Raw genomic sequence first — 20,910 nt, forward strand, 5'->3', positions numbered from 1 at the left:
CTAGTCTGAGAATGCAAAAAGTGATCAAATTTTGGTTCAAACGTGCGCATGCGCACGTGCGCACGTGCAGTTTTACATCCCGAGAACGGCTGGGCCGATTGCGCTCAAAATGGGCGCGCGGTAAATACCGGTTAGAAGGGTGGCCTTCGTAATTCCATGGAAATCTCGCATAAATTAAAGGTGTGCTTTGGGCTTAATAGTGTAAATGTCCATTGTGATCCTTTGCTTTTCTTCTTGTTTTTTTCGTACCTCTTATTTACGTTTGCTGTATGTTGCTTCGTTGTTTTTTTATTTTGTACGAGATAGTTGAGTTTCTTTGGTATAACGGGCAGTGCCTATTCACCTGTGATATTAAATGATCCCTTTTTCTTTGAGCCATTTCGGTAGCCCATGTCGTGTATATACAGTGCGCACAGGCACCCGTGTGATAGATACAGATATAAATTCCTGTCATTTATTCAATAAATAACAAAGCCAAAAGTAAAACACATCGGTACATCATTTCACACTGCAGACAAAATGAGTACGATAAGTTAGTTATCAGTTAAATAGTGTCACAAGGGAAGTTTAGTGGTATCCGTAGCCGTAGCCGAGACCGAGTCCGTATCCTCCGTATCCGCGAGCGAGACCATATCCGTATCCTCCGTATCCGCGGGCCAGACCCAGGCCGTATCCGCCGTATCCGTATCCGGCGCCGTATCCGCCGTATCCGCCGAGTCCGACGGTTCCGACGACGGCCTTGGTGACGCGTCCGTACCCGTATCCGCCGTACTGGTTGCTGTGGGATCCGGAGATGGCGTTTCCGTATCCGTAGTATCCGGAGGCGGCGGCCACCGCCACCAGGGCCGTCAGGCACACGAACTGAAAAACAGGAAAAATGATGCCGTTAGAAAAGTCGAAAAACGCTACTGAGGAAATACGAACTGCTATTCAAAATATCTTTCTGAGCCATGAATTTACTCTCCATTCATGTGTACCTGATTTGAGCATGAGCCAAACTCAAACAAGATCTAAAAGTTCGAAGCTAAATTGCAAGCGAGAGTTGGTACTGGGCCCTTGCCGATGCGACCGGATTGTCTTCCTTCGGCTGCTATTCCTTGGCTATTCCTGGGCTATTCCTTGGCTAACTCACGGTCAGGGTGTTCATGTTTGGTTGGTGTGTTGGCTGACTGAGCTGGTCAGGAGAGCTGTGCCTTCCACCTCTCTCAGCCGGCTTATATACCGAAAAGCCCTGGGCATACAGGTGGTCAACATGAATAAAAACATATCGGTGACCCGCCCCCTCCCCCCTGGGCGGGTCCGGAGGGCGGGGTCGGAGTTGGGTAGGGGGGGGGGGGGGGTCGCCGCGAGCTCCCGACTGAGGAAGCACTCTGACGTTTATGGGCTTGGGCTGTTTGTGTGTGCGTAAGCTGGGTTATGTATGATATATATTCTGGCCCTGGTTGTTAGAATATGTTCATAATGATAACTTCGGTAAATCTGGTAAATGAAACCTGAGATTAGTATGGATTGGTCTGGTACTTTTTTCCATTGGGCAGTAGAGCAGGTGATTCAGCATTCAAAGGCAAATTTCATTTGTATTTTCCTCCCATCCAGTACGATCTTAACACATTTATATCTTGTGAGTTGTGACATACAGCACTGCCATCATCATCATCATCATCATAACCAAGTTTATTAAACAAATTAAACAAATAGCCACATGCAAAGTCGTGGGTGTCCAGAGGCTTTTCTGCTGGTTTAGCCCTTTTAAGAGGCTTACATCTCACAAACTGGTGGGCCGATTGACTTGCGGTAATTTTTGTAGAGTAGCTCAAGCTGCATCCCTTCTAGCAAACATTGGACTTTTACCGATGCATGAGGGGGCCCCCCCACTGCATGTGCCACATGTAAAATGAAGAGGCATGAAATATCTTCCTATTACAATAACTCGGAAAATTTTGGGGCGATTGAGCTGAAACTTGGCAGTTGACATGTGTGTAGACACCCACCGGGCAGTATAGTCTCTCTTGAAAGTATCGCGTCCTGGGCTGCGGCGGCTCAGCGAACTAATCCATTCAGTTTGAGGACCCCAGTAGGGAGGTCATGGCCTGTATCATAAAAAGTACGCTGTAACACGATTTCACGCCAGCGGTAGAAGGAAAACTGCTATATGACGCAGGCCCCAGCGGCTGACAACTGGGTCAAAACAGGCGGAGGCCGGCCAAAGGTCATGCTCGTATCGCTCTCACTTGACCCCGTCCACCGCCCCAGGCGGATACCGGTGCCTCTTGGGCTCACCAGCCAGGCGCTCATTGGTGTGCCTTAGTGGGCGCCAATCACTCAGTGTGCGTGACGCGTAAAATCACAACGAAGCGAAGTTCCGCCATAACCCTTACTGTGATGAGGCCTTCTGAGTTCTGAATGACGTTAACAGGTCATGCGGGGGGGGAGGGAGCCTAGCATCAAATAAGCTTTTTAAAAAGAACATGGCTGAACAGCATTATTTTTTCTTTTGTCGCCGTTCGCTAACAGGCTCATTAAAAAGAGAGAACTTCAAATATAGGACTAAATGGCTAGACAGCGAATTGGCGAACTGGCTAGAGAGATAATTCTTGTTTTTGAATCCGCTTACGAGTGCATGTGCAAGCACGGATGCATTCTGTTAGCGGGTGCAACTGATGATTTTTTAGGTATATGGGCACGAGTTTCCGGATTTTACCCCCCCCCCCCCAAAAAAAAATGTGACAGTCGTGCCGATGACGAGTCAAATTGCTAACTTTGCAATGAAACAAATCTCAACAAATCCTCTGCGAGTAGGAGGGTGGCCTCCGTTGACCACATGCTTAGCTGCCATCACAAGTTACCGGATGGCGACTGCTACCTCCCCCTATCCCTCCGCAGTCCGCAACCACTCCCCTCGGCCCGCTGCGCCGGCTGCCTCCGCGTGTCAGGCTTCGGCCAGTGCTACCAGCGGCTCTCAAACCTTTCCGCTCAACCGCGGCTGGGACAGGTGGCGCCTTCCCTCGGAGTTGCGATACTTTCAAGAGAGACTATACATTTCCATGTGTCACGGTTGGGGTGTTGCTGCACGTGCGCACGTGCAGGGGTCGCTTCCAGATCTCGATAACAACTGGACCGATGGCGTTAAACTTTGGTATACCTACGGCTAGGGAGCGGCGAGTAGGGTGACGGGCTAAAGTCAGTTGGAACTGAGTTTGCACGTGCGTACGTGTAGTGTGCCGCTTATACATATCAAAAATGGCGAGGCGAATTACACTTAAATTTGGTGTAGGTACAGTCCACAGCAGAAGTAATGTGGGGTTTCAGGCATGGGTATGTTCTGCTTCTGAAGCTTAGGAACGATTAGCCGGACTACAATGAAACTTTGAATGTAGCTTATATGTATCGTCACCCTTGCAGCTGCAACTTTAGCTATTGACATCTTCTTTTCGATCACTCCGCATTAAACAATCGCCAGTCAAAGCCAACCGTTGAGATTGGTAAAACCCTACATTACTTTAGTGGTGGGCTGTACCGTTAGTGACCGGACGGGCCCCCACAAGTCAGCAGGTGGTAACGCACTTAACAACTTTCGCACGTGCAGGGCTCACCCGCGCTTGTTCGTCGCCCCCAAAGGCGTCTCAAATGCATGTAATAGTGTCTTTACTCATGCTACCAGCATTCAAACTCAGACCATACGATCCCCGTACCAGCACTCCCTGTTTGGCCGCCAGCGTTTGCGCCACCCCCAAACAGGTATCGGGGGGGGGGGCGGAGGTCATGACCCTGCGGTCTAAGAGACAGGCGTGGCCCCGGGCCGACCTGGGCAACCACCTCATGGTGATCGTCTTTTTGTCAGGGATTGGTCAGAACCGACCGACCTGACCCGCCGCGCTGGCACAGCCCGTGGGGTGGCAGGTGGCGGCTTATGGCGTGCCGCAGTGTCGTATTATATGATGTCAGATGACAGCATAATGATTAAACTAATGCTTTGTGACAATTGAGGTAGTGCCATACGACACTGTATGATTTGTCGGTCACACATTTGAACCTCCAAGCACCATCTAACGGTCAGTTTCCTGTGTCTATGCTTACCACATGCTTTTCAAAGTACTTTAACTGATGAAGGTATGCCTAATACCTAATGAACATTGATAAGTTGTTAACATTTTACATTAGCATCCCTCTCATCCTCTCTTCTCGCGTCCCTGAAATCGCCCCAAGGGACAGCTGATCGGTCGAGACGTCGCTCAAAGCCAACCCGCCGGCCGGACCTCCCGGGTCAACTTGCGCGCACGGGCGGCCAGCCGAATTCTGAGTGTGGAAAAATCGGTTAATGCTTTCAGATTAACCGTGCGTCTCTCTCTCTCTCTCTCTCTCTCTCTCTCTCTCTCTCTCTCTCTCTCTCTCTCTCTCTCTCTCTCTCTCTCTCTCTCTCTCTCTCTCTCTCTCTCTCTCTCTCTCTCTCTCTCTCTCCTCTCTCTCTCTCTCTCTCTCTCTCTCTCTCTCTCTCTCTCTCTCTCTCTCTCTCTCTCTCTCTCTCTCTCTCTCTCTCTCTCTCTCTCTCTCTCTCTCTCTCTCCTCAGAAACGTGTTCTCGATCTACGAGAGCCTGCCGGACCCATCGCTCTCTCGTATGAACACGGTGGTTTCCGGCGCCATCAACCTCTGTAGCTCCGTCTACATCCTGGTCGGCTTCTTCGGCTACGTGGCCTTCCACGATGTCAGCTTCGGAGGTCAGTACTGTGACGGATGACGTCACTAGATGGGATGACGTCATTTGGAGGAGTGACTTTTTGCGGGATGGATGGTCGGTCATTGTGAGGTTCCTTGCAGTTTGCTGTACCTAAGTTGGGTTTAGCTGTTTTAAAATGATATGTGTGGGTGTCCACTGTCCAATACGATGTTGTGCTGTTTCTACGCTCTCAATCGGGAAAGGCTGGTATCTAAATGACCAAGGAAAACTGAATGGATGCAGACTTAGGGTTTATGAACAGCGAACATCCCCTCCCCCCATGTAATCAGCGTTTTATCTGCCTCACCAATCGTCAACGTTTTGAGTATAGGAGTCACGTGTTGATACCGCCGAACCCTCAACACAAACCTCAACAATCATATACCACTACTATGTCTCGACCTCTAGCCTAGCTTCTTACCCCATTCTGTTTGATGACAACCTCTTCTCTTCCTTCGCCAGCGCAGGCATCTAAACAGCAGCAAAAAAGGCTTGCGAAAGAAATTCGTTTATTGCTTGCATAAATACTAAATAAATAGCAGAAAAATTAGATAAATACAGCGACACTTTCATTGCGATATACTGGTCATTTTTAGGCGGCAATACGACTCGACCCGATAGTCAGATAGTCAGCCGGTTCCCTCCTGCACATTTGGCCGCGACGGACGACTTTACTGCCATCTAGCGGCCGTAGCGGGTACCATGACCGCGATGGCTACGGAAGGGACGGCCATGGTGGCTGGGACGGCGGTGGGAGATAGAGGGACGGCGGTGTGAGAAAGAGGGGCGGCGATGGCCGTAACTCGGGCTAGAAACGACATGAAACGAGCTGTGTCCGGCGCCATGGCCAGAGAAGCCGTGACCTTTGCTGGAAGAGACATGGGAAGAGGAGCTGTGACCATAACTGCGAGAGGCATGGGAAGAACCGTGGCCATGGGAAACAATGTGTCCGGAAGATACAAGGAAAGAGCCCTTGCCATAGCCAGAGCCGAAGGATCCGTGGGAGGAACCGTGTCCATGGGAGGAAGAACCATGGGAAGAACCGTGTCCATGGGAGGAACCATGGCCGTGGCTGGAAGAGCCATGCGAGGAAACGTGGCCACCATAGGAACCAGACGAAATGTGTCCTACGTTAGATACATGGGAAGACCCATGTCCTTTGGTGAATCCAAAGCCGCCATGCGAAGATCCATGTCCTTTGGTAAAGCTCGAGATGCTATGGGAAGATCCGTGTCCCTTGCTGAATCCAGAAGATCCATGGATAATGCCGTGTCCAGAGCTGAATCCAGATCCATGTCCAAAGCCATGTCCAGATCCATGTCCAAAGCTGTGTCCACCGTGGTCGCCGTTGGCTAGTGCCAAACTTGCGATGAAACAAGCCAACTGAAAGGGAAAAGAAAAACAAACGTTATGTTTCCCAATTGTCGTTTGCTACTGCGATTTCGATGTAAGTGGCTAGTTCTCTGTAACAAAGATTGTATTGCATGGCAAGTACAACGTTACTGATATGAAAAACGTACTTTTATCGCGCATCATTTACATTATCTAGGCATTTACACGTATCTTTTTGTAGTTCCACCAAGCGTGTTTAGCCCTTCTCCGTATATCCCCACCGACTCACCAGTACGATCCTCATGTTGTCTTGGCTGTTCAGAGCTCCTGTTGTGGGTGTACCGCAGCTGAGCTGAGAATGTGTGCCAGCTGCTGGCTGGTGGCCCATTTTATCCTCAGAGGACCGTGCGGTGTCCTCCAGAGGACTCATGGGCCGCTGAGGAGGGGGATCACTGGAGCTCAACCAAACAGGACTGGGATGGTGATTTACAGGGGGTCACGGGGGAATTAGAGGGACGGGGATGTTTTGTCAACTGAAGGTCAGGTTCACGTGTGAAGCTTCGACGGTTATATGACCTAGCCACTGTGAAATGGAACATTTTACGAAGGTCAGCTCGACTCTAGTTGTAACTGTTGGCGTTGAAGATCGCGCGGGGCGGGTACTGCTGTACTGACCCTGTTTTCAGTGCACGGGCCTGATAAAGTCGGGAAATTCCGTCGGAACTTCAGTGCACGGGCTGGATAAAGTCGGGAAATTCCGTCGGAACTGTGACTCGGAGCGGTGGTAGGGGAGGGGAGGAGAGGGGAGGGTTTGGAGGACATGGCTGACCTTTGGTATGCTTCACTGAACCGCCCCGACGACTGAGCGCAGTAGTACTGCGTCGCTTCTCATGTCACGTATCTGCCTCTTGTGGGTCCCTTTAACGGAGTATTTGACGTCAAAGTACACACCACGTCTTAGCGTTATCGTTATTGACCCTCCTCTACTTCTCTTTAGCTTCTTTTTCTGGTACGGCTAAGACGTAGCACATGTCTCATAAATCGAAGACGCCAGGGGGGGTCGGATGGGGGGGGGGGGTCGCGACCCCCCACTCTTGGAAACCGGGGGCATCGACCCCCCACTTTTGCGATGCAGTATGCTTGAGTTATTATGCCAGTGAAGTTAGCGTCAGCAACATCAACAAATACAACGTGAGATTCAGCATCGCTTCAAGAGCCCCCCATAGCCAATAGCCAATAGCGCAATAGGTCAATAAACTGTGAGCAGGGAACACCACCGTGACAGTACATACACCTTTTTGCGTTACACCTTTTTACCGATTTTGCAAGATGGATTTGCTCCATCATAGCATTTCGGCATCATTTAGAATTGTAAATATAGGATTAAGTGCTAGCTAAAGCCATATATAGTATGTACGCTCATTTTTTACATAAAGTGAATAGTATCCGAGAAAAACGCACCTTAAATCGTCAAATCGATTTAGATGTAGCATGGAAACGTGAATCTGTGCACATGTTTTTGGTATGAACATTGAACGACCTATATAGGTAGGTATTATGTAGGACGTATAGTATAGCTGACGCCGTTGTTTCCCCACATGCCGCAGGTAACATCCTGGTGCACCTGGTGCCATCTCCAGTGACGCGGTGGATCAACATCGGCTTCGTCATGTCCATCGCGCTCGGCTTCCCGCTTGTCGTCTACCCGTGCCGGGTGTCGGTCAACTCTCTCCTTTTCAGACGGGTTCGTGTAGCGAAGTTGGCACCAGTCCTGTCCTTTGACCCCCGGTTGTCGATCTGCCTATCCCGACCTCACCGCTTTATTTCCTTATATGGTCCTGTAGCGGCCATTGGCCCGCGTGCTATGACGTCCACGTGTGATGTGTGACACTGAGTGCCGGCCGAGTCAGGGGGCGGCCGCAGCCCCTGGAGTCTCAGGCGTTTGTTGGAGACGGACACACTGGAACTACATCTGAACTAACCCCGTTTCTGGCTGTGATGTACCGCAATAAGGAGCCAAAAGAAGCATTTTTTTATTAAAGAGCACAATGCGAGAATTTAGATTACCTAATCACGGGTTAAAGGTTACAGTTACTGCTACAATTTATCATTTCTCTTGTTCATGTATTCATATTTCATTGACCCATTATTTTTTATGCATTCATTTGTTCATTACGGAGCGAGCGAAGCGAGCGTAGTCTTTCCTTAGATTAACAGAAATTTCTGAGTATGAGCGGCCGGCCGGCCGGCCGGCCGGCCGGCCGGCCGGCCGTGCGGACGCTTTTGCGAGGCTTATATCTCAGCAACCACTTGACCGATTTACACGCGGTAAATTTTGTAGGGTAGCTTCATTCCTTCTACCAAGTATTGGACTATTCCCGATGCATGTGGATGACCCCTTATGCACGTGCCACGTGCAAAACGAAGAGGTGTCAGTTTTGTAATTGTTGCAATATCTCGGTAACTACTTGGCCGATTGCGCTGAAAGTTGGCATGTAGATAGGCACCCACTAGGCACTGCATATCCATGTGCCAGAGTTGGGGTGCTGCTGCACGTGCGCACGTGCAGGGGTCGTTTCCAGATCTCGAGAACGGCTGGACCGATGGCGCTCAAATTTGGTACACGATTAGGGACCAGTTAGTAGGGTGCCGTGCACAAGTCAGTTGGGACCCATTTTGCACGTGCGCACGTGCAGGGTGCCACTTCCAGATCTCGAGAACGGCTGGGCCGATTGTGCTCAAATTTGGCACATCGCTAGAAACCGGTCAGTAGGGTGCCGTGCACAAGTCAGTTGGAGGTACCCCCTCGAAATTTCGCACGTGCAAGACTCACCCCCTCGCTCGCTCCGTTAGTCGCCCCAAAAGGCGTTATACTGGTTCATTATTTAAATCGTTCATACATTCGTTCATTCATAATATTCATTCCTTCATAGTTTTATTTATGCGCTCCTATTCATTACATGGCTACTTATATAAATTCGATGAAACGATGAAATAAATTTGTCTGAGATATATGAAAAAAATGCGCCTCCCATGCTAGTATATGTTGTGTTGAGCATCGACCGCCAATGGTAACTCGCACCTTTATTTTGCTAATGTGTCTGGCGTTTTGGAAACAACTCACTCTCTCATGCCCAACTTTAATTCATTATGAGTGTCTCTGCACATATTGCATACCTATACCATAACACACCGTACTCAGTAGTCAACACATGATTCTTATACATACAGTGCTTCCCATTAAGGGGTAAGAATTCTACCCCCCCCCCCCCCAGCCGAACACTGCTTGGCGCAGCCTTCGCGGGCTGGGAGGTGTCGGTTGGAACTTGGACCCCCTGCCGTGTTCATTGTTTATCTCAATGCAAACAGAAACAATGCAGGGGGGTGAGGTGTCACCATGTGTGTCTCGGTGGTAATGGGTCAGCTCCCCCCCCTCCTCCCCTCTCCTCCCCCACGGCTGTTTACCTTGGCCGCCATCTGGATTGATGTGGACCGAGCTTGTCAATAGTGGTGTTCCTTGGTGGAAGGAGGGGAGGGAGGTAGTGAAACGGAGCGAGACCTGTCTGTTCTGACCCCCCTCTCTCTCTCCCCCCGTCTCTCTCTCTCTCTCTCTCTCTCCCCTCTCTCTCTCTCTCTCTCTCTCTCTCTCTCTCCTTGTTTTTCTTTCCTTATCTGTTTCTTACTCCTAAGTCCTACTCTCTCTCTCTCTGCCCCCTCTCTCTCTCTTCTTGTTTTTCTTTCTTTATCTGTTTCTTACTCCTAAGTCCTAACCTTTTCCCCTCCTTACTCTGCTTCTCTCCTCTGACCTCTCTCGATTAGCCCCTTTCGCTCTCCTCGTTACAGTCAGTCCGTTCAACTCCCATCCGGTTTCACTTTAGCTGGTCAGTCATCAGTCATTTACCTCCATGTGTCTTTTGTCTACTTGTTTTCCCTTTGTTAGCTTAATTTTGACAACCGAAACGAGTGAACTTCTGGATGTTTAAACTAACCCCATAACCTTTAAAATAACTCTGACCAGACACTTTTCTGTAATTCTCTTCTCTCTCTATTTTTATGCCTCTCTCGGTATTTAGTTACTTATGCATTTTAATTAGTGACCTTACCCTCGTAGTGTTTAAGAATTAAATCCAAACACTTGTTGGATTTATGTGTTTGGATAATGGATTTAACTTAAAAAACTACGAGGGTAAGGTCACTAATTAAAATGCTCTAATATGATCCTCGCGCAAGCACTGAGAAACTTAAAGGATGTAGCTCTGACTGATTCTGTGTCCGATTCCAGCCGGGATCCAGTCTGGAGCTGCCCCAGAACCACATCCCGGAACTACGCTTCAAATGTATCACCTTCTGCATCCTATCCAGCGCCATGTGCATCGGCATCGTAATACCCAGCATCGGTACGTAACTGGCATCGTAATACCCAGCATCGGTACGTAACTGGCATCGTAATACCCAGCATCGGTACGTAACTGGCATCGTAATACCCAGCATCGGTACGTAACTGGCATCGTAATACCCAGCATTGGTCCGTAACTGGCATCGTCATACCCAGCATCGGTTCGTAACTGGCATCGTAATACCCAGCATCGGTACGTAACTGGCATCGTAATACCCAGCAATGGTCCGTAACTGGCATCGTAATACCCAGCATTGGTCGGTAACTGGCATCGATACGTAGCATGCATCGTAATACCCAGCATCGGTACGTAACCGGCGTTGTAATGCCAATATTTATGCATGAATTGATACACATATCCACATCATAAGAATTGGTGGTTCTCAGTCAACCGGCATCAGTGTTCAAAATTCGTCCGTGGCCTGCGTGCAGAAACGATACTGGATTGTTAATACTATCGGGCTGTTTAATCGTGTTTTCGTCTTGGTTACCGGTCATGGTCCTTTGTCATGAGCCAGTAGTTTTTTTATACGTCTGACACCGTGTTGCTTTTTTAGAGGTTTCCACTTATCTGCTAGAATCGGCCAGATGTTTAAATGACCACGTGATCCGCTACCAGAGGTTATTTTGTGTCTGATGTGGCCCAGCTGTTGCATGACCCCTGTGATCTGTTTTGACTTTCCAGAGGTCGTCCTAGGCCTGCTGGGATCTACAATGGGCACGGCGATCGCCATTTTGTTCCCTTCCGTCATGTTTATCAAGAACAACTCGCGCAACAATCTAGAGAAAATGGCTGCGCAGGTAAGACGAAGACGTTTGTACTTGGAGGCTCCAGACTGTCTCAGTCAGATTGTCAGACTCCAGCCAGACTGTATGGTAGGCTATAAAGTTGCGACCGGCAGCCACTTTAGTCCAGGTAAAATGAACACTATGTCAGTTATAAAACTAAGAGATTGTCATTGGGCTCAGCCGCTAGCTGCCAACGTTTCAGCTGTTGGTGCCTCAGATATCTATAGTGGACAGTAAAAACTGGTCAGGTCGGTCAACCCGCACCCAGCCACCTGGCCCGCCCGTACACAGGTCATCAGGCGCGGCCGTGACAGGTGCCGAGTGATATTAGTGTTGTTACCATTTTTTTAAAGGTGATGCTGAACTTTTCTGGACTTGATGATCTTTCATTGTTCTTCATTCAAGGGTTTCAGAACTGTAGATACGGATTTTGGGACATCAACATGGTGGATGTTTACCTACTGCTTGACGTGTCACTACATCAGCTACATTTCCATTCCAACCTATTGAACGTAATTTATTTACAGATACGTTGCAAATGCACTACGCCATTAGTTAATGATATCCATTTTTAACAAGTTGGCTTGATCTCAGGCAGCTTTTGCAAAATTGTCAGGGAACTCAGATTTGTTTTTAATTGAAAACACAATTCTAACGAATAGTGTTTTAACTATTGACAACAAACCGTCGGTTATAAACATACACTAGTATAAATGCACTTCATCAATCAAACGCACCACATCACCCCTCCCCCTCCCTCTTACCCCCAGATGTCATTCATTCTCGGCATCGTGCTACTCGTCTGCGGCACCTACATGAACCTCTACGCGGTGGACAAGCTGGCCCAGGAGCCGGCCGTGATACCAGTGGCCGTGCCGGCAGTGACCGCACCGGCCGTGGTGCCCTCAGCTGGGCCGGTCGCGGTCGGCGGGGGACTCAGCAATGTCACCGATAAAAGAGGTGGGTGGGGGTCTGACGCAATGTGTGCCGCCGCATTTATTCGCTCTGAGTTTTAGGGCTTAGTCGGCACCAACGTCCCCTGTGGAACACCGTCGTCCCCCTGTGTAACACCCACCTGTGTAACACCATCCTCTGTGTAACACCGCCATCTCCTGTGTAACACCCCCGTCCCATGTGTAACGCCGTCCCCTGTGTAACACCGCCGTCCCCTCGTGTAACACCCCCGTCCCCTGTGTAATACCACCGTTCCCCTGTGTAACAACACCGTCCACTGTGTAACACCCCCGTCCCCCTGTGTAATACCACCGTCCCCTGTGTGACACCGCCGTCCCCTGTGTAACACCGCCGTCCCCTGTGTAACACCCCGTCCCAAGCTGTGTACGCCGTGCTGTGACAGTGACCTCTCGACAGTTGAGTGATGGCGGTGGCAGGCGGCGGCGGAAACAGCTCCTTCGAAAACAGCTTGTACTGATGGGACAATTGGTGGGATAAAATGGAATATGACAATGGGATCATATCAGATGAGATAGGCTAATAGTTCCACTGGCTTACCCGTTGGGCGAGCTGTCAGGAATTCGTATTGTGCGGTAGCAAATTATAAGTCATTATTATATATTGTTTATTTATCCAACAGAGTACATTTTTCAAGCATGGACAGCAACTGCGATTCTCTACGCGGTCAGGGCTGTATAAGTGTATACGTACAGAAAGTGGATACATTGTCCCCACCTATAGGAAGGTACTTCGTTCCGGCGATATGAAATAACGTGTTTCCTATATTTCACACTCTCACAACATGTTAGAAACGCTCACGGTACTAGTAGTAATGTTCCGACTCATGACACTGCTATAATTGGCTCTGCTATAGTGTCCGAGCTACTGCCGCACGGTGTTTGTGACACCGACTGTACATCTCTGTGATGACCTCCTTAGTGTGTAGATGAGTTAGGTGGGTCTGATCTTCATCTCTGATTTCTTCAGTGATTGCTCGTCCCTCCATGTCCTCCACCATATTCCAGTGATGTCATCACCACCGTCCCGGTACCGTCCGTTCAGGTTGCTGTACCCGCACCCGTAGTACCACCAGGCCCCCTTATAGACCTGTGCACAGTGACGGAAAGACGAGTCCTGGTCACGGTCGCGGGTAGAGAACTTCTCATTGACGCTCGGGTACAGACCATCCCCGGCAGTTCCCGAGTAGTCGGAGGCGCTCAGTGTGTAGCCGTCCTCCTCAGACGAGATACGGAACTGTTGGTAGGTAGCGTATCTTTGACTGCCGTCAAACGCTTCGAGGTCAATGCGAAGCTCGTACTGGCGGTATGATGTCAGCTGAAATAGGTGTTCAAGGCCCCACCAGAATTCCAGGGTTACGTTACCGAATCCCTCCTTATACTCCTTCCATCCCAGGTAGAAATCCTGGCGGGGCTCGATATTGTCTCTCCGCTGGATCACCGTCCATCTCCCTCCGACAGTTTCCATGTCGCAGTAGGCCTGGACGGGTGGTTGTTGACTGCCATCACTGGGCCGAAGGAGGTAGACTCCAGATGGGGAGTCGACAGGCAGACCGCTGCAATCACGAGGAAGGGAAAGATGGTTAAACTTTGTGGCGAGGTCACCAATACGCTCCTGTTGGGATGATATGTTGTTTATAGCTTCGGTCAGCTTGTATCCTAGAACGTCAACCTGGGAGGTCAGGTTATCCAGGTTATCCACTCTGATGGAAAGCTCACTCTGAGTCGTTTTTTGTTCGTTTAGCTGGACGTTGAGCTCGTTCAGTTGAGATTCCTGGCTGTCGAGCCTTCTAGCCAGTTGAGACGTCTGTGCGAGTTGATCTCCTTGCTGTGTCACGATGCTATCCAGTTGACCTGTGAGGTTGTTGACTGCGGCTGCAGTCTCCACCTGTTGCGACTTTTGTTCGTTGAGCTGGTTGTTGAGCTCGCTCAGTTGAGATAGCTGACTGTCGAGCCTTGAAGCCAGTTGTGTTAGTTGGTTACCTTGCTGTGTCACGATGCTATCCAGTTGCGCTGTAAGGTTGTTCACTGCGGCTGCAGTCTCCTCTTGTTGTGACTTTTGTTCGTTCAGTTGTGATTCCTGGCTGTCGAGCCTTGTAGCCAGTTGAGACGTCTGTGCGAGTTGATCTCCTTGTTGTTTAACAATGCCACCCAACTGCGCTGTGACGTTATTCACTGTGGCTGCGGTCTCATCTTGCTGTGATTTTTGTTCGCTCAGCCGGGTGTTAAGCTCGCTCAGTAGTGATTGTTGGCTATCGAGTCTCGCAGTGATTCCAGTCAGTTGAGTGGACAGCTCATCCATCTGCTCACTCTGTCTGCTCCTCAAAATATTGGTGGTAAGTTCCGTCACTCGAGAGTCGAGCAGAGTCATTCTGTTGTCCAGCGACTCCATCCGAGACTCGTGCCTTCTGACCGTTTTGTCCAGTGACTCCACTTGTGACTCAAGTTTACTGACGACTGGCCATAGCTCTTGCTGAACTGCTCTTGCGATGATGGTGAACACCTCGTCAGCAAGAGCGCTGGGCAGGGCGGCCGGCTGCTGCTGCTGCGCCGCAGTCCATCCGGCCAGGGCGGTCCAGACGACAAGTATCACCCCGATCACCGTGCTAGCCATGTTGGCTAGGAGAGGACGTACCTCCGTCGCCGGCTGCCGACCTCGGACTGACGGCTCCGAGCTGGCAGGACATCTGCAGAGCTCGGTGCGGCTGACCTCTATCAGAGGCGCCACATCCGGTCAGGCGGCCCGGTCCCGTGACCGACAGACCGAGCGATAAATATTTGCAGTGGCCTCGGAGCACTCCGTTGCATTACTGCCCCACCCGGTGGTCTCATCCATCAACCCAGTTGATTTATACACTATAGACTCTGAAGACTTCAGGAGCGAATCATATGCGTGTTTTCGTGTGATGGTGTGGACTCAGTGTTGGAAATAAGTCGGGTCCCAGTCGGGACCAAAATATTTTGTTCTCCTATACAATATACATAGTTATACTTACCTATTCTGGGCATGGTTAGGTTTCGATCACCAGCCCAACTGTTTGTCAGTGTGTATAAAACAAATCAAATCAAAAGTTGATCATATTGGTTAAGGATTATCTGGGTGGTTAAGTAATTTTGTAACTAAAACATTTTATGATAAAAACGTATGAATCGTATGTATAAATGTCTGACCTTGTCTCGTATCATATGAGTCTTTTATCGTTAGCCACGAGTATGAGCTCTTGTTTGTTTCTGAGACCGTCTCCATTATATTTCAGACATCATACCGGACAACCCCCCGGGAGACAAGCAACGGGAAGAGGAGAAGGCGGCGGACGCGCCGCAGGAAGAGGCGAGGAAGGAGCCGGCGATACCCGAGCCGCCGATGGAAGACCAAAAACCGGCTGTCGACGTCGCTGAGAAACCCGACAAAGACACCGACGCAAAACGTGACGGCGATGACGAAAAACCTGCCTCTAAAAAACGCAAGGCGAGTGACGAGAAGGCCGCTGATGGCGAGGCCGAAGCTATTAATTCAGCTGATGACGGTGCTGGCAAAAAGAAGTCCGGCAACCGCAGCAAACATCGCGGTTCAAAGAAGACAGCCGGCGCGGATGAGGGTGGAAATGAAGTTGAAGATGATGTTGAAGCCGATGTTGTCGCTGGCGATTCTAAAAAGCGTTCTGCGGACGCTGTCGGCGGCGGGGAGGGCCTGGACGTAGGCGCTCTTCAGAAAGAGGAAGAGGAACGCGAGCGTGACGACGCGCTACGTCCCGAGGACCCGCAGGCGAAGAAGCTGGAGTTGAAGCAGGAGGCGGTGCTACAGAAGCTGGAGGAGACGCACAAGGAGCAGAAGGAGCTGCTGCAGGCTCAGAAGGCGCTGCTGGATGAGATGAAGCAGCAGAGGTCGGAGCAGGCGGCGGCAGGCGGACAGCAGCAGGCTCAGCCGGCTCAGCAGGTGGCGCGGCAGCCGTATGCCGCCCAACAGTCGCCCGATCAGGGACAGCCAAATGTCCCGGGGCAGCAAATACCAGCAGCAGCACAGGCCGTAGCGGGACAAGGGCCAGGAGTTCAGTCTATGGGAGGACAAGTACCAGCCCAGGCCGTACCGGGACAAATGCCTGCGGGTCAGCCTTTAACAGGACAACTGCCTCCGGGCCAAGTTATGACGGGACAAGTGCAAGGGCAGGGTTTGCAGGGCCAGCTGGCCCCGGGTCAGGCTGCCGGAGTACAGGTGCGTGCAGGACAGGTAACGGCAGGACAGATGCCTGCAGGTCAAGCGTACGGAGCTGTGGGGCAGCAGCAGGTACCGGTCGCTCCCCAGCCTGCCGCCCCGCAGCAGCAGCAGTATGTGCTCAACCAGCCACAGGTGAACCAGGTGCCAAATATGCAACAAGGCCAACAAGCGCTGTACCAGCAGCAGGGGCAGGCTCAGCAGCCAGGCCAACTGCTACAAGCACAACAGGTTCAGTCAGCACAGCAGGCTCAGCAGCAGCCTCCACAGCAGCTCCAATATCAACAGCAACCTCAGCAGCAGTATCAACAGCCACAGCAAATCCAGCAGTCGCAGCAAGCCCAGCAGCAGCAGCAGTTTCAGCAGGCGTCTCTGAACCAGCCGGCGCCGGCTGCGGTAGAGCTGCCCTCTGTACAGAAGCCGGCAGCGGTCCCGGCGGCAGCGGACCGGGTAGCCAGCAGGAGGGAAAAGGCAGCACAGGTGTCAGTGGACGGCGCAAAGAAGAAACGGAAACAGGTTAGTGGAATGGCGTTGACGTCAGTTTAGTAGCACGACTCCAATAGAATGGCTTATAGCTACTCTGGTTTATAGTAAATTCTATCAATGTAAACTTGTATGATTATCTTTGTTGCTAAGCATATTCGTTTTTCCTATTGGCCTTTTTGTGGAGCTATGTCTTATGGAGACAACAGCAGACCTTTTTGATGTTAGGACAAGGGATTGAGGAGACACTGAACTCGGATACCTACCTAGTACCTACTGTCCCAATCGCGTGCTTCACTGCTCCCTTTATTCTCCGCTACCGACTCCTCTGACGGCAACTGCCGAAACTGAAGCTTCTCATTCCACCCGACAGGTGGCGCACGATCGTATGCGCCGGGACGCAGGCGTGTCAGCGATAAAAGACGAGATGTTGGTGGGCCTGCCGGAGAACTGGGCGGCCATGGAGGCAGTTGGAGTTGGCGCGTCATCACACAAACGGCGCTAGAGGGCAGGAGAATAGTGAGGAAGAGAGAGGGTGGGACTGAGCAAGGTTTGAAGATATGGAGAACTTGGAGTGAGGTGAACGGGACGTGTTTTGTGTTAAACCGTGAAGGCGAGGGTTGATATTCGTTCCTATGACATATCTACGAGCTACTCGACTTGATGGTGGTTTGTGATAACTGAGGTTCGCATTCTGCGTATTGTGTTGTTTTGTTCTGACTTGTACATTTCCGAGCTGTGGGTGGAGAATGTGTGTAGAATGTCATAGCCAAACTTGTTACAAAAGCTCCACTCAAAGGTCAAAGGAAATGACATAACGTTGCCGTATAGTCGAAAAGAATTCCTACATGTAATGAGTTGGGAAGCGTTTTTCTCTGAGGCAAAGAGGGGCATGACTGGAGGAAGGGTAGTGAGTTTTATCGAGAAAAAGCGCGGGGCCAATGAACAGTGGCACTTTTGTATTGAGTAGGAATGCCAATGGCTGAAAGTTATTGGAGTTCGTGGTAAATGCTGTATATTTATTCCGGCTGGCGACCGGGTATTGTCAGAGAAACTAGGCATTGTATGCTGCAGCCGGAGCGTTTTAGGCACTGTTACGTCAGAAATAGTCATCAGAATAGGCAGCTTTTAGGGAGGCATCGTATAATAGCCTTGTAAGATGTGCTGTCGAGTTCCGTGTCGATATTTACTTGAATAATGTGAGCAGCGGCGCACTAAGTCAATACAGACGAAGGTCGGAACTTTTGAGGTCTGTAAGCACAAGAAACACAAGAAATCATCACTTATTTTCACAGCTGTGTCAGTAATATACGCAGAGTCTGCATTGAGCTTAGATATCGTCTTTTTGAGAAACACGCTCCGAAACGAACTATAATTCGTTTTGCCGATAGGACGGTGAAGTATGACGAAACAATGCCCATGATTGACGACAGAATAGAAGCACGAGCGTAATAAATGATTGCATTGATGAATGATTTACTTGTTCTAGCCTCTTGCCCAGCAATCTAAATTTGTAATTCGACATCGAATGGGATTTTCGTTGACGAGATGGCGGCTTCCACCGTACCAGTATATTGTGTGTTCATCTGAACTTGACGTCTGTGCCACGAAACGAGCCGAGCATCGTTATTTGGCTGTTTGCCGTGGGAGTGAGGGGCAATTGCTGCTGAAATGAGTAAGAGATGCGTGTGTTTGTCGAATTGGAAATCACTGTGTGTATTTGAATGTCACTGTAAATCAGCGCAATGAATGCTGTGTAAATTGCATACGATGGGTGTGATACATATCTTGTGTAAGCTTTTACCGTTTTGTTTGTTAATTTGGAGGCAGTTTGACTTTGTGAATGTTTTTAAACGAATAGCCAAGACCTCGTATCACGGACAGCTCCATGGTACCTGCACTGGCGAGCTGAGCATGTACCAGTTGCCAAGGCCGGCAACTTCCGCTGCTGTTCACGCGCTGGAAATGTGGATTTGTGCTATCAGCTGCTGAAGATTGATTCCTACCGACGTAATGCGGTACCCTCGTGGGCTAGTTTTGTGTGATTTGATATGGTGTTGATTTGAACTACTCTGGCCGGTACATTCCTGGCAAGTTGTACAATGCACATTTGAAAAATATATGTACATACATGTAAAAGTGTGTGTTTTTTGCGCCCTGAGCATTGTGGGCAAGCCGGACACGGGTGATGGTCGACTCAGCATGGGCGGCGCAGTGGTCCGTGTCTCGACCATGTCCATTGGTCATCAGAAATGTCGTACCTAATGGAGCGCTGTTTAGCGACTCAAATTGGTGTATGATGTGGTCGTAATTTTAGGAATAATTCTAGCGAACTTCCTGATGAACGGAAGTGTGTGATATATTACATCTCAAAGTCACCTCAAACACATGCCAACATTGACGCCTGACGGACCATGACTGACCGGAGGACTGTTCACGGGCCCTCAGTGTGCGGTGGGACCCTTCACCTTACACAGGCTCCAAGCTCTGCCCGCTGCGTCTTTACTCTAGGCCTACGTCATCCTTCCGTCACCGCACACAGCTACATTGGCCGGTCCCGACCGACCAGGCAGCGGTCCGGCTGTGTGCGGTGAGTCGAAATTGCATATCACACAAATATATTCACCACACCCGTCTCTTCGGCGACACACTCAGACATTTACATAGAACGACGTAAAGCGCAACATACTGACACACCACATCCACCCTCACCACCGGCTGACCGAACTGGGGCCGTCCGGCGTCCAGGAGCTCTTCTGGTCCAGGGGGTTGCTCGGCGGGCTGCGGCTGGCGGGGTCGGTAGGTACTGGCTGACCCCAGTTGCGCGATTATTGTCAGTTTCGTTTTGCCCGATTTTGGAGAGCCGCTTTAATTTAACCCGGCACCGCCTGGGCTATTTCCGTACCCACGACAGCCGGGGGGGGGGGGATCCGACCCCCCCCCCCTGTTATCTCGAGAACCAATGGTCGTATCGAGCCCCGCGAGGTGGCGTTCGACAGGTCTCTACGAGACCTTCCCAAAGCACTCTTAAGATTTTAAGATTGAGGTCAACTTTCGGGTCAAGGTCAGGTCAAAGGTCAAATTCAGGGGTTTTGCATGATTAGGCTTACGGACAGCGGAATCGATAGCTGCTGCTCGAAACTCACCAAAAATGACCTCAAAGGCCTACTGAAGGTACCATGTGCGTATAAGGGTCATACTAAGTACGGGTCAAGGTCACGTCAGGTCACGAAAGGTCACGGTTTTCACTTTCTGCTACATGGGCGTGCGACACATGTTTTATGGCTTATTTTTCACGCCGAATCCGATGTTAATGGTTATATGTAACCCCAAGTCACTGTGCTGGTGATAAGTGTGCAGCAAAAGCATAAAAAATCGTTTATACCATACATAACTAAACGAGGGCCCAGAAAAAGGTCAATTTTTCAACTTTTTATTTTTGACATAAAAATGCACTTTTCTAGACGAGCTTTGTCCCAGGAATCTAGTGGTGCCATTTGTTTTTATATGCGATGTTCAGAAATGCCTCTAATTCACGAAAATGCTTATGACGTCACCATGCCCTATGCATGTTGGAGCTATTTTTTACAATTTGGGGGTCAAAAATCAAGATAGAAAGTTGAAATTTTGGACATCTTATGTTCTTATAGAGCTCTATGACATATATTACGGTTATTTGGAAATTCGAAAAATTTTGGATTTTATCAGGTGTTTTCCAAAAAATATAGTTTTTTGAATTTTTAGGGGTAAAAAACGCATTTTATGGAAAATCCGAGATAGCCATTTTAAAGAACTCGTTGAGCTGCGTCTATTCATGTCCTTAATTTGCAATTTGCTTAAAACCTCGATTTTTGGCGATTTTTTAAACATTTACCATTTTTTTTACTGAAAACGCCATGTAGTTACATCACTAAAATCGATATATCTCAAAAATTTTGGGAAATTTTTTCTTAAAAATTGCACAGAAGACGTCAAATTGATGGGGGAGAAGGTATGCCAAGTTTCAAGTA

The 20,910-nt window shown here is 49.7% G+C and overlaps 3 protein-coding genes across 11 annotated transcripts in view; 1 reads left to right on the forward strand and 2 right to left on the reverse strand.

The window, feature by feature from the left end:
• LOC122368591 (putative sodium-coupled neutral amino acid transporter 10) overlaps positions 1 to 19,039 on the forward strand; it is a 57,401-nt gene extending 38,362 nt beyond the window's left edge. For all 9 annotated transcript variants that reach the window (XM_043342683.1, XM_043342684.1, XM_043342690.1 and 6 more), the window contains exons 7-13: positions 4,569 to 4,717; positions 7,656 to 7,792; positions 10,331 to 10,445; positions 11,130 to 11,245; positions 12,004 to 12,193; positions 15,462 to 16,933; positions 17,274 to 19,039. In XM_043342683.1, the coding sequence (XP_043198618.1) occupies positions 4,569 to 4,717; positions 7,656 to 7,792; positions 10,331 to 10,445; positions 11,130 to 11,245; positions 12,004 to 12,193; positions 15,462 to 16,933; positions 17,274 to 17,405 (2,311 nt within the window). In that variant the 3' untranslated portion in view covers positions 17,406 to 19,039. The remainder of the gene's footprint in view (positions 1 to 4,568; positions 4,718 to 7,655; positions 7,793 to 10,330; positions 10,446 to 11,129; positions 11,246 to 12,003; positions 12,194 to 15,461; positions 16,934 to 17,273) is intronic.
• LOC122368596 (keratin-associated protein 19-2-like) lies at positions 441 to 1,240 on the reverse strand. The gene is made up of 2 exons (XM_043342698.1): positions 1,133 to 1,240; positions 441 to 861 (listed from the first exon to the last, which is right to left on the reverse strand). The coding sequence occupies exons 1-2, from the start codon at positions 1,145 to 1,147 to the stop codon at positions 568 to 570; spliced, it is 309 nt and encodes a 102-aa protein (XP_043198633.1). The 5' UTR covers positions 1,148 to 1,240; the 3' UTR covers positions 441 to 567.
• LOC122368592 (angiopoietin-related protein 7-like) lies at positions 12,802 to 14,888 on the reverse strand. The gene has a single exon (XM_043342692.1). The coding sequence runs from the start codon at positions 14,816 to 14,818 to the stop codon at positions 13,139 to 13,141; it is 1,680 nt and encodes a 559-aa protein (XP_043198627.1). The 5' UTR covers positions 14,819 to 14,888; the 3' UTR covers positions 12,802 to 13,138.
• Positions 19,040 to 20,910: the final 1,871 nt, after the last annotated feature.

This window comes from Amphibalanus amphitrite, unplaced genomic scaffold, assembly GCF_019059575.1.
Source record: "Amphibalanus amphitrite isolate SeventyFive unplaced genomic scaffold, NRLGWU_Aamphi_draft 000960F_arrow, whole genome shotgun sequence".
NCBI lineage: Eukaryota > Metazoa > Arthropoda > Thecostraca > Balanomorpha > Balanidae > Amphibalanus > Amphibalanus amphitrite.